General features: G+C 38.9%; 1 protein-coding gene across 1 annotated transcript in view; it reads left to right on the top strand.

Moving 5' to 3' along the window:
- MARCHF11 (membrane associated ring-CH-type finger 11) overlaps positions 1 to 18,508 on the top strand; it is a 98,219-nt gene that overhangs the window by 64,661 nt on the left and 15,050 nt on the right. Inside the window, exon 3 of the mRNA XM_036074823.2 lies at positions 9,836 to 10,028. Coding sequence (XP_035930716.1) covers positions 9,836 to 10,028 — 193 coding nt within the window. The remainder of the gene's footprint in view (positions 1 to 9,835; positions 10,029 to 18,508) is intronic.

The following is an 18,508-nucleotide window of genomic DNA, read 5'->3' as shown; positions in this document are numbered from 1 at the left end:
TTAATATCGAATATTGAGAAGAGTAATGAACTAGAAATGGATTATATAGAGACACGCTTTTGATTCATATGGGGCAAAATCTAGTTACTAAGACTAACACTATTAGACAGTTGGCACTTGGAGCAGATTTCCCTGATTTGAAATAATGGATAGTATCTGCTTTTGTTACAGAAAGAATTAACACAGAGAGGGAAAAGGCAATATAAGGTCTTGAACACAGAAGAGCTAAAGTGTATTTTTATCTTAACTTTTGGATTGTTAAATGTGGATTTACAAGCCTTTGACAATTATGACACTCTATAACAATCAAAACAATTGAACAAGAGAGAACATTGAGAGATGAGATAGGGAACAGTTCTGGAAGAATTAAGAAGGAAAAAGGGGGAGAATCAATATACTTTATCTTAAGTGAGATCCAGAATCTTTGGTATTTCTCATGGATTCTGTGCCCTATAGTTGCTAAAGTAATGCTTATTAGTTCAAAAGTCATTGCTTCTGTTAATAGTCGTTTGAGAGATTTTTCTCAGACAAAACTTTCCAATAAAGGATACTCATCTCTTATAAGAAAACTTTTCACACCTTCTACTCCTTTGATCTACTGTCATCCTGTGAGTCTGGAGACAGCCAAATAGGATATTCTTCAGGACTTAGTTTCCTATTCCAAAGATTTGGCATCGAGATAAAGGACAGCTTTTATTCCAGGGGTTTTTCTGGACACGCATTTCTTTAGAAGGCTCATCTCACTTGTGTAGTTAGTGTCTTGGTCCCTGGCCATTCACAGATGCTCCTCCCATGTAGCATCCCTTCCCACTCCACATCTCTGGGCTCGGCTGGTTTTGCTTCTCAGTAACCAAACCTTTACTTTAGATTCATTTCCTTTCCTCCCCTCCCCTGCCCCCAGCCGCCAGAACTAAATTTTCAAACTTTGCAGACTCTCTGGTCATGTTGGCCTACCTAGCTCTGGATTTGTGGTCCCTTTGGTGCTCTCTATGGCCTTGGACCAGTTTTATCTTTGTCCCAATTCATCCAGGACTTTATTCTCCTGACCCTGAAGTCAAAGTGTAGCCTTGCCTATTCTTATGTCTAGCACAATCGAGCCTAATTGTCATGAGGAAAACTGGGAAGAACCTCCTTACCAGAGTGAAGTCTTAGAGGCCATCTTCTTCCAGGGGCTTTATTCTAGGGAAAGAAAATTTCTCTCCTACTTCGTTTAATCTTAGGTCCCAGACACTTAGTCCTTGACACTCATCCCAGGACCTCCCCCAAGGTGGCCCTTAACCTTGAAGTGCTCAATTTCTTCTTCTTGCGCTGCAAACCATATTGAGTACAATCTCTGTAGTCCTGGCACATGGCTTGTCAAACCTCTTGGGATTTCTAGATTTCTGGAAGAAAAAAATTTCATTGGTGCTCTGAGTTCTGTACAATAACATGAAACCCTCAGGACATCCCCTAGTACACATGGGGAGTTGCCCATCCACTTCTCAGCTGTTCTGTTGGTCTTGGTCATGTGATCTAGTTCCAGGCATCTTAATTAAACAAAATGATGTTCTGTGGCCAGGATGTGGTGCCTCGCAGGATGTGCATTACGACCAGCCAAGGGAACAGTGGGAAAGATTGTTCCCTACAAGAAAGTAAGTCCAGAGGGTTTTCTGCTGAACTCTTGTGGAGATTGCAACCAACGATTTGGAGATTTGTTTTTCTTTTTAATCACTGTGAGTTAAAATTAGATTGCTAACATCAACTGATTAGCAATCATTCTAAACCAGTGGCCTCTGATTTGAAACTGTAGACAGTAACAAGAAACCATTGTTTTTCTGATACTATTTTCTTCTTCTTTAACTGTAGAACCTAAATTTGGGGGGAATAATTATCTGAACAATAGTGAGTCTTCATAAGTGCCATTTATTTAGGTCTTCTTTAATTTCTTTCAGCAGTGATTTGCAGATTATTTTTTAAAAATTTTAGTCCTAAGTCATTTGTGATTTATGGTATTTTTTATGTAGTATTGTTTTTTGTAATTTCATTTTCCAACTTTTTGCTGTTGGTATTTTACACAATTGATCTTTGTTTATTGACCTCGTATTTTGAGGCTTTGCTAAATTAACTTCCTAATTCTGTTAGGTTTTCTTGTAGATTCCCTAGGATTTTCTACATAGATAATCATGTCATCTACAAATAGAAATAATTTTATAGTTCTTCCTTTACAATCTTTATACCTTTTTTTTCCTTGACTTATTCCATTGACTAGGGTTTCTAGTTCCTAGTGAATAGGAGTAATAAGGGTGAACATCTCTTCCCAGTTCCTGATCTTAGGGGAGAAAGCATTCTTTCTTTCCTCCCACCATTAAGTATGATCCTAGCTTTAAGTCTTTGTAAATGCCCTTTTCAGGTTAAGAAGTTTTCTTTCTATTCCTAGTTTTCATCTTGAATGAGTGTTTGTCATATAATTTTGCTGCATCTTTTAAGAGGATCTTTTTCTTTTTCTTTTATTTTTTAGTTTCTTAATATCATTAATTACATAGATTGACATTTTGTTATATCAACATTTCAACCTAGGATAAGCCCCACTCACTCAGTATGCATTATTGTTTTTGTATACTGCTGGATTTGGTTTGCTAATATTTTGTAGAGGATTACTTTTTCATTTATGCTCATAGGGAATATTAGTCTGGAATTTTTTTTTTATAATTTTCTTTTCTTTTTCAGGTTTTGGTATCACGGTTTTGCATGACCTCATAAGATAAGTTGGGGACTATTTTGTCCTCTTTTATTTCTAATAGAGTATATGTAACTTTGATGTTATTTTTTTTTCTAAATGTTTGATAAAATTCTCCAGTAAAACCATCGGTCCTTGAGGTGTTTGTTCATTTGTTTGTGGAAGGCTTTTAATTATAAGTTCAACTATTTTGTAAAGGGTTAGTCATACATTCTATTTCTTCTTGAGTCAGTTTTGATGTTATGTTTTTCAAATAATTTATCTATTTCACCTATGTTATTGACTTAATTGGCATAAGGTTGTTTATTATATACCCTTATTACTCTTTTTACCTCTAGGAGCAGTCATTTTATATCTCCTCCTTTATTTCTTCATTAGCCTTACTAGAGTTTTATCAGTTTTTCTTAATTATTTTAAAGAAGCAGTTCCATGTTTTTCTATTTATTTCATCTGAGTTGTTTAGATTTCACCTTTCTCAAAAAAAAAAAAAATTTCACCTTTCTCAGGCAAAGCAAATTTTTTTGCTCAAATTTTTATTTCATCTCTGATAAGTTTCTGAAGACGTTTTTCTAGCAGAGAGGACCCATACCAAACCATGAAGTCATGTTTAATATGCAGCCTATAAATACAACTCTACAAAGAATGGGCATATAATTAACTGAATGTTGTACCTTCATGTCAGATTGATTACACATAGAGATGTTTTCTGCCAGCATTTCAAATCCCAACTTATAGTGGTTCAATTTAAACACCATCTAAGATGATTGAAAATAGGTTTTAGCTAAATTCATTTTTCTGAAGAAAACATTTCTTAAGAGCAGGTGTTCTCTCCTGTGACACTGGTAAGTAATCCCACCTGTCATTCTGCATGCCATAAATCATCATACTACAAATCTGTTAGCTTATGATTCATATCTGGCTTGCCTTTTAAAAACAAAGGTGAAACAGTACTTTAGAATGAAGGATTTAATGCAAACTGAACGAATCTACTTTCTTTAAGTTCAATTTCATTCCCTCTGAGTGTGTGTTACTTTCGGGGAGGAAATTGGATTCTAAATTGAGAAGGTGCCTTAACTATTTCAGACAACGGAATGACAGGTACATCTTTCTAAATAGCTTCCTGGAGGCCTGATGGAGTATATGCCTTTCTCCAGTTCTTGTCTTACCAGCTGGAAGTGATTTATATGAGGAGATGACTTGGTCTTACCTTGGCTTGGGCTCCCATCATTTCTTTAAAGAAAATTCCCAGCTTATTCTTTCGTCCTTTTTTCTCTGAAGGAAGTTATAAATCTGTGCTAATTAATTAGATTTCAGTGGGAAAGGCAACCATTTTGCCATGGTTTCAAAGAAGTCTGTGGTAATTATTGGGATAGTTATTTAATTTCCCATGAAGAATGCCACACTGACATGGACCCTCATACGCAGTGATACCCAGTTCTGGGCCATGTACATTGTCTGTGTCTTTTTAGGACTGGTGGACCTTACTTGGTGCATCTCTGAACAGCTGTGTATAATGAGAATATTAAACAATTTCCAATGTGAATTTATTTAATTCCTTTCAAACTTCATTAAAATAAAAGAGATCTATCTCCCTGAGATTGTCTTCTTAATGTTAATATTCATTTAACAAACTGCAACATTCAGACGAAGAAGTATTCATTCGAGAACGCCATTTAGAAAACAATTGGTCCCATTGCGTTGGCTCTGCTCTGCTCGACTGCTTTTTGCATATGTTGACTTTTCCTTAACTGTACAACAACACCTTTTAGAGAGGTATAATTATGCCCAGTTTGTTTTTGCTTTCAGATGTAGGATATGTCAGTTTATACAGGCAGAGAGAAGGGCATTTTAGAAAGAACTTGGGCTTTGGAAAGAGATTGGAGTTTAAATTCTCACTTCTCTACTCAGTGGTGGTTTGGCCAGAGCTGGGACTTGATCCCGTAGGAAGGACAGAATGGGTGTGCAGAGAATGAGATTGTGGCCGTCAAATAGATGATGGAAACTGAAGTCAGGATAACAAGGAGTCAAGTATTTTCTGGGTGAGACTTAGCTTCTGCCTTCGTGAAACTTACAGTCTGTGGACAACAGGGAGATAATCATCTGGGATGCAAGAAAAAATCTGCACTCAACAGAAATACAAACAGTCGATTATGGGGTCCGGACAGAGGGATTCTGCATGAGGAGAGGAGGGGACGGCTTTTTAGAAGAGTTGGCATGAAAGCAAGTTATGGATGGGGGAGAGATTTCCACCCGTGAGAAAAGGGAGGAAGGCATAGCATGCTGAGAAAGGAACATGCTCAAAGGCAGAGAGGGACCAAAATGAAAAGTACATGGCATCTGGGATAATACAGGGAGGCAGATTAAGCAGAATTGGGGAGCGTACATGTCCCTCCCTCTCCTTCCCCTCCTCCCTTTCTTCCTTACTCCTTCCTTCCCTCTCTTCCGCGTCATATCCCTCTATCCCTTCTTTTCATCCTTCCTGCGACAGTTAGATGCCAGGCGCTGGGAATATGTACTGAGCCACACACGTAGCTTTCCTTCACGGGGCTCCTTTCATTAGGAACGTAGGCTTGGGGTGCCACTTGGTATCAGGGAATGACTCATGGCTAGCACTCCAGCTGCAAAGCTATTTCAGGAGACCAGAGAAGACAGACTTGAAGCTGTTCCCAGGAAAACCGTGGTGTCACTGCAAAGATGGGGTGTATGTAGTTCATTGTCATCAGAGCTCAGTAGAACTATTATATAGTACAATTGACCCTTGGACGACACAGGTTTCAGCCACGTGAGCCCACTTATACATGGATGTTTTTGGATAAATCCAGTATGATATTGTAAATGTATTTTCCCTTCCTTATGATTTTATTTGCATTCCCCCCCAGCTTACTTTATTGTAAGAATACAGATATAATACATATAACTTACAAAATATGAGTCAGTTGACTGTTTATGTCATTGCTAAGGTTTCTTTTCTTTTTAAGATTTATTATTTATTTGAGAGAGAGAGTGTGTGTGTGCAGTGGGAGGGGAGGGGTAGAGGCAAGACTCCCCAAGCAGACTCCCTGCTGAGCTCGAGCTCAAGACCTATGTAGGACTTGATCTCACAACCCTGAGATCATGACCTGAGCCTTAATCAAGAGCCAGATGCTCAACTGACTGAGCCACCCAGGTGCCCCTGCCATTGCTAAGGTTTCTGGTCAGCAGTGGGCTATTAGTAGTTACGTTTTGGGGGATTCAGAAGTTATACATGGGTTTTTGGCTGTGTGGGGGGTTGGCATCCCTAACCTCCGTGTTGTTCAAGGATATATAAATATATAATATAAATATAACATAAAAGCATGAACCTAGGAGCCAGACTGCCTGGGTTAAATCTCAGCTTTCATCCTTACTAGGTGTGTAACCTTGGGCAAAGTGTTTGACCTCTCTCTGCGTCAGGTTACTTATCTTTAAAATGGGGATAATAATAATACCTTCCTCACAGAGTTGTTGTGGGGATTAAATTAATTAAAAAAAAAACTCTTAGAAAAGTGCCTGGGACATATTGATCCTATATAAATATAGGCTGTAATCCTTAAATTACTTCTATACACCAAATGAGGATGAACTTTCAGAAGATTGTTATTTTTGCTAACAATACATCCAATAATTTTTGTAGAAGTGAACATCTTTTCAGGAATATAAAAGTCAAACATATTCAAATATTATGGAAAGAAATAAATAATAGCAATTATTTAGAGTCAATCTGCTTATTGTTATAGGATTTACGTTTCCAAACTTGGAAAGAAATTTAAATAAATACATACACACGTACACATACCGGTATACATACATCTATGCATGTTAAGTTTTAGAGGTGAAAAGTATGTTCAGCAGTTGACAAATTCTGTTCAAGATTCCGAAATATCTTACAGACTGAAATCCAGGCCTTGGATACCATTGGGATAGAGAGAGAAGCCCCGAGAGACTCATCTTCTATTTTTATTGTCTAAGCTAATGGTCCATTAACACAGCTTCTTGAAGCTGAGCCCGTTAGATAATGTGTACCTCCCAGGGCAAAGACGTCATGTGGGTGTTTCCTAGTGGTGGAAGGCAGCATTATTTTTCCTAGGGGAAGAATGTGAATAATCCCACTTTTTTCGCATAATGGTAACAGTAAGAAAGAGCATTATATAATGGGCAAAGAAATTACCAAGATGATATCAGCATTCAAAGGGAAAATCCTTATGTTCATAATCAGTTTAATGATTTGGGTTCAATAATGGTTTGCCCTCATTAGCTATTCAGTGAAATAGTGCTAATTTTAAGATTCATCAGTGTATGAAGAACATCACAGCACTTTTAGACATACTGGCATATTTGCGTTATTACTGGAGTGATATAAAACCAGAAATTTCAGGGAGCTTATTGTAGATTTTGAGCAGTTTATCCTTCTTGAGAAATAAGCTTCAAAAATCTCAAATTATTTCCTATGTCTACCACAAAAGATAATTTCTATGATAATAATAAATAAGCATCTCAGTGTACTGAAATTGAGAATTGTTCTCTTTTTTCCCCTAGCTTTCAGGATATAATTTTAAAACACACGTTTAATTCCAACCTGCCAGGTATTTGAATTTTAAGCCATTTTAAATTTGGTGTCCTCAAACAAGTGTGAAACATCAGTATTTCTTATTCCTGGTAAGTCTGCCCCTTTGCTCATTCTCCTTCCCTGCCAAGGAACAGCTTAGCTTTGTGCGTCAGAAGCTTCCAGGCCCAGTGTGGCCGGCAGTCATGCTCACTCTCAGATGTGAACCACCGCAATTTCCTGTGTCCCAGGAGACACCTCAGCTTCATCCATCCATCCTGACCAGTTCACCGAACCCCTGAGTGTTTAGTAGGACCTCATCACATATGCCTGTGACCACCATGTTTTTCTAAATTGGCATGCAGGCAGTCTTGGATCAATTAATTAGTAAGCCTAACTGAAGCTAAATATAATTAATTGTACAATATTGAGCTGTCCAAATTTAACTCCACTAAAATTACAGGATGAATGTGGAACATAAAGGATTTCTGGAAAAGGAAAGTAGATATCAGTAAGACCATTCTTTTTTTTTTTTTTTAAGATTTTTATTTATTTACTTGAGAGAGAGCACAAGAGAGAAACGGACCCATGCTGAGCAGAGAGCCCTACACGGGGCTCAATTCCAGGACCCTGAGATCATGACCTGAGCCTGAGGCAGATGCTTAACCAACTGAGCCACCCAGATGCCCCGTACCATTCTTGATAAATCCTCCTAACTCACTGCTGCTTACCCAAGACTCTTATGATTCAGGCTTATGTATTTTGAAACATATGGCTCACCATGTGAAAATCTCTCTCTCTCACACACACATAACTTGTGTACCTTTGCCCCATAAGTTTAGAAGTATGCTTTGTTTTCATCTATCTGATGTAATTAATAAATTGATAAAGAGTAACAATGCATATAGACATGATAGCATCCATCTGGGATGGATGTTAGCTGGAAGTAGTTTTCTGTGTTGCTTACCATGTTGTTGTATTTAACGCAGATTTCAATGAGCCCTGAGACTAAAAACCAACAAACAGTGACACTTTATACTTGTTCGGTGACACCAAATTTAAAATGGCTTTAAATTCCATTGCCAGGCAGTTCGAAATTAATGTGTTTAAGATTATGTCAGGAAACTAGTAAAAAAAAAAAACTTCAAATACATAATTGAAATAAATTGATTCAATTGTAATGATAAGATATATTGACAAATTTAATTATTATTCATCCAGAATTATAAAAGCAAAAGCCATTTTTCAGCAAGTGAATCTGCATATTAAAATTGTTAGAAATACCCTTCTTGTAGAATTCCGCCAAACTATCATTTGGTTCTGAAGTTTTTAAAGGAAAAATAAATGACTTTAGAGAATTAAATATTTCAAATGCATTTTGATATTTAATCCTTAACAAATGTAGAATTTAACAATATCCATGAATATGCAGGATAAAGGGTGTATTTAAATATGATAAGTAAATTATTTATGATGAGAGACAGAAGCAGTGAGGGAGAGAGGGAAGGGTGGTGATAGACTTGCCATTTGGGATGCACATATTCAGACTTAAAGGTAAGTAAAGAGTTTAAGGAAATATCAGATTCACCCAATGGATACTGATTTTTCAAGCTCATTTGTTTTTACAAAGCTCTTTCACACAGAATGAAACTGTGCAGGTTGTTTTGAGTTTCATTGTTTACTGACAAACCGTAATAGCAATTCTAGTTTTGTTTCTGTCTCAATTATGCAAAAGGGAGAACATGACTAATTAATTCTTTCAAGTTGATAACACCCTTGAAAGACTTTTGATCATTTGTACTGTAAAATCCTCCCAAATACCGATACTTAGGATACCAAATTATTCTCCCCATTGAATAGTGTGGTATTTACACAGTTTGTGAATTTCAAAGGTACTCTGTTTGTTTACAAATTCTAAATCTTGACAAAAATGGCTTCACAGATTACCTGTTAGATAATTAAAGTTCAGTGATATCTGAGTATATGAAATGTACCAATAACAGATAATGTACAATCTTATAGTTCCCTTAAAATTCTAGTGTGTTACTTTAACGACTTTTTAACTGATGTTCTTACATAACTTATTTATTTGTTGCTTACATTTTTTTTTTTTTTTTTGCAAAAACAAGAGACAGTTCCCCTTTTTGCAGTAGCCAAATGTGTTAAAGAGCAAAATAAGTTTCCAAGTAGAGGAGTCTTCAACACATATCTTCAGAGTGTATTTAATTTCATGCATGTGTGAAAGATAATAATGTGATCCCAGGTACTAAATATTCTTCAGCCATTCACTCCCAGTACTGTTATCTGGAATAAAACTAGATTAAATTTGCAGAACGGTGAATTACGGAAAATAATGAAGCTAAGGCAATTCATTAATCTTTATCTGCTTGTCTATTTTTTATATCCTGGATGAAATGGAAAAATTCATGTGGGGGCTGATCAGATTGAAAAGGGTCTAACATGATGGAGAGAAACATGGGGCTGAAAATGTGTTTTTTTTTTTTCTTTTTAAGTTAAACGCAGCACCTTTTTCTCACATGCCTCTGTTTTTCTTTTAGTGGCAAAGCATTTCTATAACACTGGTTGAGAAAGTTCAGATGATTGCTGTAATCCTAGGATCCCTGTTCTTAATAGCGAGTGTGACCTGGCTCCTTTGGTCAGCCTTCAGCCCCTATGCAGTGTGGCAGAGGAAGGACATCCTTTTTCAAATCTGCTATGGAATGTATGGTTTTATGGATCTAGTGTGCATAGGTAAGACCATGACGTTACACATTAACTGTCAGTAATCCATTTCTTGCAGCTATTATATTTTCATCAGTGGGATCTCGTATAGAATGTTGTGGTTCACGTGATCTTGGTTCTCCAACTACTTACCTATCTGGGGTGTCACAATCTGGCCACTTCCCTCAAAAAAGCATAGCATCTCTCTTCCCAAGGAGTCCGAAAAAATGAACAGGATAATGTCCATTTAAGGTGCCTTATTTTGCAACAGAAAGGAAGGAGGAATGGTGGAAATGATTGGGGGTGGGCAAAATCAGGACAGTCATTCATTTCTACGGAATGAGAGCAAATCAGCCCCTCTTCAGCAAGCCGGGGAAGCGTTGACAGTGCTGGTGGTGGTGGTCTGTGCATTTGGGGAGAGGACCCACAGACTCCTGGAAGGCTTACCTCGTGGCGATGTGACTCAGATTCCTCGAGGGCGTAAGTGCTCCTTGAAGGGGTGGGGACCAGGGGTCAGTTTTCCTTTCTGTCTTGGGCTTCTTTGTTTTGGTTAATAAATTCAGTGGCTTAGACGAGATAAAGGATCAAACCTTTTAGCTTAAACAGATCCTACCAGAAAAGGTTACTTACACGTTTCTCTTGGCCAATCTGCTGTTTCCCCTGGACCATGAGAAAACGGAAACCTGCTCATGCAGCACTGATGTGGGGTGTGTGAGGTGCCCGTCACTGGCACTGTGATGGCGTCTGGTTAGCCGTGGGGGGCAGGGACGTAGAGGCCCACAGGGTCTCGAGGAGACTTTCTCTGCTCTGATGTGCATTGCAGCTTAGTGGGCTGTAAAGAGCTGAGAGAGACAGCCATGGTTTATAGCAGTTGGTTCTCAAAGTGTGGCCCCGCTGCTGCTTTTTAAGAGATGCACATTCTCAGGCCCCACCCCATCTGCCAAATCAGAAATTTCAGGTTTCGGACACCCCCCCACCCCCCACCCCCCACCATCTGCGCATCACAAGCCCACTGAGATTCTCACACGTGCTAAAGCTTGGGAAACACTGGTTTCAGGGAATGGTGCAATTTGGGATCCCCTGACTTGGTTTCCAATCTGGGCCCCTGCTGGGACAGATCAGTGCTGTTTCTCCGTGTCCTCTTTCCTCACCCATGAAGACAGAAATAATAATCCCTAGCACACAAGCCTAAATAGAGGAAATAATGATTATAAACAATTATGTTATTAATTGGAAGTTATAAATGAAAGGTATTTGAATAAGTCACAAATATTAAAATAGTTTAAATCATTTAAATTCATGCCTCTACTCACCAGACCCTTAATTTAACTAGAAGTTTTAATATTCTCAGTGACTTTTTTCTAAAAGAACTCTATAAATTTTAAAATAGGATTAGCCTGAATTTCCTCTCCTTTCCTTCCTCCCTTGCCACTAGTACAAGACTAATAGGAAAGAAAATGATCACATTTCAGGCCAGGAAGGAAAAAGACATGGGGTGGGGGGGGGATATCATGAGTAATATGTAAACTGAGCAGATGTTGCCTGAATAATTGAGCTAATCAGGTATATAAACAATTTGATTAAATGTGATAATACACTTGTAAGCATTTGGAAATGCTAAGTCTCTATACAAATATAATTTCCAGGGTATTGCTCTAAATAAAGGAGAGTCACAAAATTATTCTACAAATTCCTCAGTAAGTTCAGAGTTAGATCATATTTATTCAGTCCTTCAACATCAATGTTATAAAAATGTGGTATTTCTTTGATATGAAAAGGAGAGATGAAAAAACAATGGAACCATTAGGCTTCCAGTTCAGCCTGGAGGGAAAGAGTCCATTTGACTTTTTTTTTTTTTTTTTTAAAGATTTTATTTATTTATATGAGAGAGAATGAGAGAGAGCACATGAGAGGGGTTAGGGTCAGAGGGAGAAGCAGACTCCCCGCCGAGCAGGGAGCCCGATGCGGGCCTCGATCCAGGGACTCCAGGATCATGACCTGAGCCAAAGGCAGTCGCTCAACCAACTGAGCCACCCAGGCGCCCTAAGTCCATTTGACTTTGATATCATTACAGCACTAGAGAGGAATATATATATATATATATATATATATATATATACACACACACACACATTCTGTTTAGGAACTCACTTTCCTGGTTTTCACAGCTTGCATTTAGTGCTGAGTTACTAGGTCTTAAATTTTGATTGCTAATGCCAGTCTTTTAATCAAAATTATTAAATTTTGGTTTTAAAAACACATGCATATGAGCTAATGATTTTTTGGCAGAATATGACATATTTGGGCTTCCCTTTTGAAATTTGGGTATTTGCCCATTTTATAAAGTTAAGTTTTGTAAGAACAAAAGCCAATTGATATTTTGCTGGCTTACACTTTGGAGAGTGAATTTTTATTGAAGTTTTAAATATTGACAGTACCTTTCATTACATTTTGACTTATTAAATCCATATTTCATCATTTAAGGATTTATTTGTATTTTGAAAAATGTTAAGAATTCAGATTGAACAGCATTGTTCCTGTGACTTGGTAATCACATTAAATGGTCTATTTGGGCCCAGAGAAAATCTTATTTTTTTCTCAAGAAGTTGAGAAACTACTATAGTCAAGTTAGCAAATACACGTAGGCTATCAATAGCCAACTGGATCATAGCCAACTGGATCATAGCCAACTGCTGACATTTCAATTGAATTCAAATGTCTGTTAAATTAAATGTAGACAGTAACAAAGTAGATTACATTGATTATACCTCAAATACCCCTCACTGCAGGACTTAAGAGTCTGAGTTAGGGTGGAAAAAAAAAAAAAAAAAAAAGAGTCTGAGTTAGGGGGAAAGCATGTTTATAACTTTGGGTCCAGTTTGCTCAGCCCAGATTAATAAATATTTATTGAGAACTTTCTTTGTGTCGGACACATTGCTAGGTGCTGGGAACACAAGTCAGGGCCAGTCACTTTCCTGGCCATGAGGAGCTCCCAGCCACAGAGGAGGACAGGTGTGTCAGTAGGTCATGAGAAGACGGTGGGCTGTACAGGGTTCTGGAAGGATGCATAGGAGGTGGTAGTTGGATAAAGTGGGGAGACATGAATGCTGGGGTGTTGCATGCAAGGTGGGGGTGGTTCCAGGCAGATTTCAAGGGGAAGTGATAACCAAGCAAACTGACAGATGAGTAGATGCTTAGCAAGTGGGGAGGTGGCCCCCTTGTCACTGTTGGAGGATGTAAAATTGGCTTCCCATTCAGAGGGCCTTAAAGTACTTGGAAACATTCCCACATTCCTGTTTGCTCAAGCTCTTCAAACTTGTTTATACCTAAATGAGAAGGAGCAGACTGAGAGCTTCATAAATGTTCCGTTTAAAAAATAATTCTGAAAATCCATAGAAGCTTATTCCTGAATGAAAAAAAAAAAGTTATAATCCAGCCAGTGGTTGTAATGCTTAGGAAGAGATTATTGCTGGATTGTTAAAGAGAAAATATAAAGATTTGTAGAAAATGTATTTACTTGGGGAAATCTGTTTACTCATTTCTACACACAGTGAATTTGTCTTTTGCTTTTATTCATTATTATTAATTAATACCCTTTCTGCTTTCCCAAGATTCAGTTTTTTCTTGCCATTCAAGTTTTGAATTCTCCCAGGGGTCGAGGTATTGTTAGAGTTGAGATGTCTGGATCTGGCTGTCCAGGAGAACTTACTGCAATGATAAAGATGTCCGTCTGGTGCCCAGTGCCACAGACACAAGCCGCTGGCTACAGTTGGCTATCGAGCACTTGAGTGTGGTTCGTGAGAAAGAGAAACTGAATTTTAAAATTAATTTTCTTTAAATTAACTTAAATTTAAATAAATAGCTACCTGTGGCTAGTGGCTATCATATTGGACAGCACAGATCCTGGATGATGATTCAAATTAAATGTGTAAGGGTTTGATTAGCACAGTTCCCCTCACCTGTATAAACAGGTGGCATTTCCTAAATAACAAAGAAGCTCTGTGCCAAGACAGATGAAGAAAGTAAGAATGAACTGAAGAGGATTAAGAGAAGGGTGTTAAAGGTGTGCGGGTGGTGGCTGAGAGGTAGACAGAGAGCCATGAAAGGGAGACGTGTCTTAAGGGACTCGAAGTACAAAGAGATAACTTTATATTATACTTGGGGAGCTCTTTTAAATATTTAAACAGTTGTCATTCCAACTATGATTGTGTACCAGGGAAACTAATATAAAGGATTTAAATCACTGAGCTGTGTTAGCCCAGGGCAGTAATTTAGGGAGAATAACCAAAGCAAGCTGGTGTTGGCTCCCTCCTGAGATTTGCACAGTGGACAAAGGAAGATTAGCAAACCCAGAGATGAAGAGCAAATGCATGGCGGAAGGCTGTGGGCTCGGGATTTGGTTCTTAACTCCGTACTTCGCACACTGAGAAAATAGAAGGCTATTCCTTTCATTGGTTGTGTGGTTCAGAGGAAGCTTGTTCCATCAGAGGAATACATTTAGTAATGACTGAAATGACTGAGAGTCAGCCATGAGGACAGGGAGTCATTTGATTAACTTGCTTCTAAAAAGTTACCGAGTCATTTCAGTGTCCGGTAGAACCTGATGAGGTGCGTTCTGTTTCTTGTTTGAAGCAACAAAATAAGATTGAAACCCCGTTACTTTAGTGGGATTCCTGAAATAGGGACAGCATTGCTTATGTCTAATCTCACTAACCACTCCATATCTGGAAAATGTTTTGATCTTCCCTGATATACCAAGGAAAGGGACCAGATATGCTTATAAAATTTAAAAACTTAGATCACTTTTGTTCTTTTAAAAAATATTTTCTTAATTGTCCACATAGTATAAACATATACATATTGAAATAAGCCCATTTTATGAATATATAAAGTTTAAAAGAAGACCACTTCACTCATACTGCCTGTTCTGTTATGTCATTCTCTTTGTGGAATGGTCTCCCCCACCCCAACATTTTGGTGTGTATCTGCCAGATCTTTTTCATTGGGTTTACATGCATATGGGCATACAGACACGTAGGTATTTTAATATAAGCAGGATCATACTATTCATTGTTGAAAAAAAGTCATTTTCATTCAACAACATGACCTAGCGATCTTTCCCTGTTAGAATGGATGTCCAACCATTTACTTTTCTTCTACTGATGGATATTCAGGTTGTTACCAGTCTTTGCCATTAGAAACAATGTTGCTAATGAGTATTTCCGTAGGCAAGATTCCAAGAAGTGAAAAGTCTGGGCTGAGTAATAAGTACATGCCCCATTTTTGCTCTCTAAAAAGGCTTTGCCAATTTGCCCTCCCCCCAAACAGATGACAATTCCCATTCTCCCACACCTTGACAAAAATGGGTATCCATTTTTTGACCTTTTCATTGGTAGTTTGAGCTATATTTAACACCATTAGAGTGCTTTCCTTAAAGTCTGTCTAACTATTCAGGTTTGTGGGGTAATTTTGCCTAAGAAAATAAGAACATCCACACTGAGCCCTGCTCTTAATGCAGCTCGTCCTGCCTGGCATCTATTGGGATGTGGTAGGCAGGGGCCCAGACTAGCTCTGCCCTGTAAATACTCCACCTCTTCTTCCTGAACATGAAGTCAGAAGACAGGGCCAAGGTCAGAGATCCCTGTCTCTCAGACATCCTGCATTCCCCCGCACATGTAAGGAACTCAGGACCAGTTTCTCCCATCTATGATACCATTAAACACTCAAGGAGTTTCACTTCTCTCTTTTTTCATGTAGAAAGTGCTCCCAGAAATTGCTTTTAGGAAAATTGCCTTCCTCTGTCACTTGGGTCTGTGGCTAAAGTACTGAGGCTATTATTGCCTGTTCTCCCTATTACTCTTTTTCTCAGGTTAAAACACAAGCACACGGGGTTAGAGTTGACGCGCACACGGACCCACCAGAAACCAAAAATCCCTCTCAGGGCTCCTTTGAAATAACGAAATAAAGTATATTATGATTGTTTATGTTGTCCTGCTTTTGAAAACTGCAGAGATTAGGGAGTTTTAAAAAATAACCTGATATATACTTGAATGAAGATCAGATCAAAATAACTTCTCCTTAATGTACCAATTACAGTTAATACTGAAAAAAAAATGCTCCTTCTGCAGAAATTTCATACTCCCCAATGTCAGGTTTTATTGTCCTCTAGTCTAAATCTAATTAATTTTTAAAAATTCATGTGAATTCTTATAGCTATTAGTTTTGAAAAATCTGTTTTTCATAGTTGGTGATCTGTCTAGCTCAAGGTTTTTGGGCACACTCAAATAAACTAGGTAGAGTTACCCATTGGTAATATATTCACATTTCATTATAGAACTTCAAAAAATAAATCCCAAATATTCCTATGGTCTTTGATTATATTAGACATATGTTTACATGTTAAAAAGCCAAGGTAATATTTCTCTCTTACTTTCGATACTGCTTCACTGTGCTTTTTTTTTTTTACCCCACCAGGCAGAGCAGCTAAAAGTTACACATGATTGAACCTTTTACTGACACGAAACTTAAAATGTACCTTTTCTAATTGTATGATATTATATGAGGAAAAGTGAAGAATTTTGACCAAGAATTTCAGGATAATCCAACTCTCGGTGACCACAGATGAGTTCTTCTCACTGCAGATGGCCAGTGGTCTATTTCATGCCCAGGTTGTTTCTTCCTAAAATGATGCTTTTAGGTTGTCTTCCTTCCTGTGGCTCGCTTTCAACAAATATAAACCAATTAGCATAAGCAAAGCATGATTAAGAAAGTAAATCAACTCAGGAAAAAGAATTCTAATGCATTCCAAGCAAAATATAAAATGACTTTTGGACTATCTCTTGTTTAAAATTTTCCATGCTCTCTGGCACTTCTCAGCATGATTCAGAAGTTGACAATATTTCCTGAAGTATTTTCAGTGAAAAACAACATATTTACTTAAGGAGTTTGAAAGAAATTAGCATTGGAAGTTGGAATGTGCCATAATTTAGAGCAGAAAGAAAATGAGCTTGCTGGAGACCACACGAGAGCCTTTGGTTCTCGCGTCGTCAGGCAGGGCCATCAACCATATGGATGAGTGTGTTTGAAAGAGAAATTTAGGCAAAGTTCATAAAATGGGCAGCCTTTGGGTCATTGTAGAGAGACAAAATATTTATGGATAGATATAAAATCTATCAAAAAGTTCCGAGAGAAAAATGTACAATTACCAAGAGAACAGTCCTGTTCCCCACGTTCTTCAGGGCCCGTGTAGACGCTGTCCTGCACAGAGGGGTTGAGGATGCCTGGTGGAGTGGGAGAGCCACGACTCTAGAATCCAGTGTGATCTGGGTGGGCCTCCTCTGCGGGAAGTGGGGAGGACAGATGTCAGCCGCCAATACCCCCCCCCACCTCTTCTCAGGGCCCCACGAGCAGGGCAGCCCCACCCCACTCAAAATTGTCAGCAAAGTTGATGGTAAGACCCCAAGTATATGTAGATTTTTGTAAATCACAGAACACTGGGAGCCCAGATCCAGCCTTTCACAGGCCTGCACCCTCTCCCACCTAAGTCACCACCACCACCCCCCCCAAGTCTGGGATCTGAGCTACCGAAAGCATTCTGTGGGTGGCGCTTCGGGCTGCCCCAGAAGGTGGATTGTAGGAGGAGGCTTTGCTGGTGGCTGCCCAGTGGCCTAGGAGGCACTGATAGGATGCATCGGCGTGAATCATAAGGCATGTGGAAAAGGCAGCTCAAGTTACACACTGGTTGGCAGGATAGCTGGGAGAGTTGACTAGTCCAGTACTTCCTTTTTGAATCTTCATATCACGATTTTCCCTCCAGACGTAAAAAGACAATCAGCCCCCTCCGCTCCAAGAGAAATGCTTCCGTTTCCCGAGCAGTAATTTGACGGGGCATCTGTACCCCTCCAGTGCCACAGTTTGGCTACTGTCGAGAACTTGGTCTCGCCGCCAGTGCAGGGAGGACAAAAGCCTCCTTCTACTCTTGCGCAGAGCCCTTCTGGGTTTCCCTTCAAACTTCCTCCCAGGCCGAGGGCTGGCTTGGGAGGGCGGCCACTCCGCGGGGTCTGGTACCGCTGTGGCCACGACCGCTCCCAGACTTGCGCGCTCTGCTAGCCCGTTTGGAATCATTTCTTAAACAGAGTAGGATTCCTTTGCAAGCATCGATCATTCCTTCCTGACTCCAGCGGGTCTTAGCCCGCATCATGCCCCAGGAAATGCCACAACTTCCCTTAGAAAGAGTCCGAAGCAGGAGTCCATCCTCTGATCTTTACGTTTCTCACTTCTGAGCACATCGCGGTCAGGCCCCTCCGAGGGAGGGGCAGAGAGGCGCTTTGTAATTCAGAACTGTCAGAGGAAAAACAAATCTTCATCTTTTATATGCTTTGAGAAGTACTCCATTGTTATCACTTTACTCTGGAGGTACAAAATAGAGGCTTTTCTATGCCTTAACCACACTGATGTTTACCAATTTCTCTGAAGATTATTATCATGGTTGGTTATCAGGGATATTGCTG

This window comes from Halichoerus grypus, chromosome 2 (assembly GCF_964656455.1).
Source record: "Halichoerus grypus chromosome 2, mHalGry1.hap1.1, whole genome shotgun sequence".
NCBI lineage: Eukaryota > Metazoa > Chordata > Mammalia > Carnivora > Phocidae > Halichoerus > Halichoerus grypus.
This window is presented reverse-complemented; position numbering and strand designations above follow the sequence as displayed.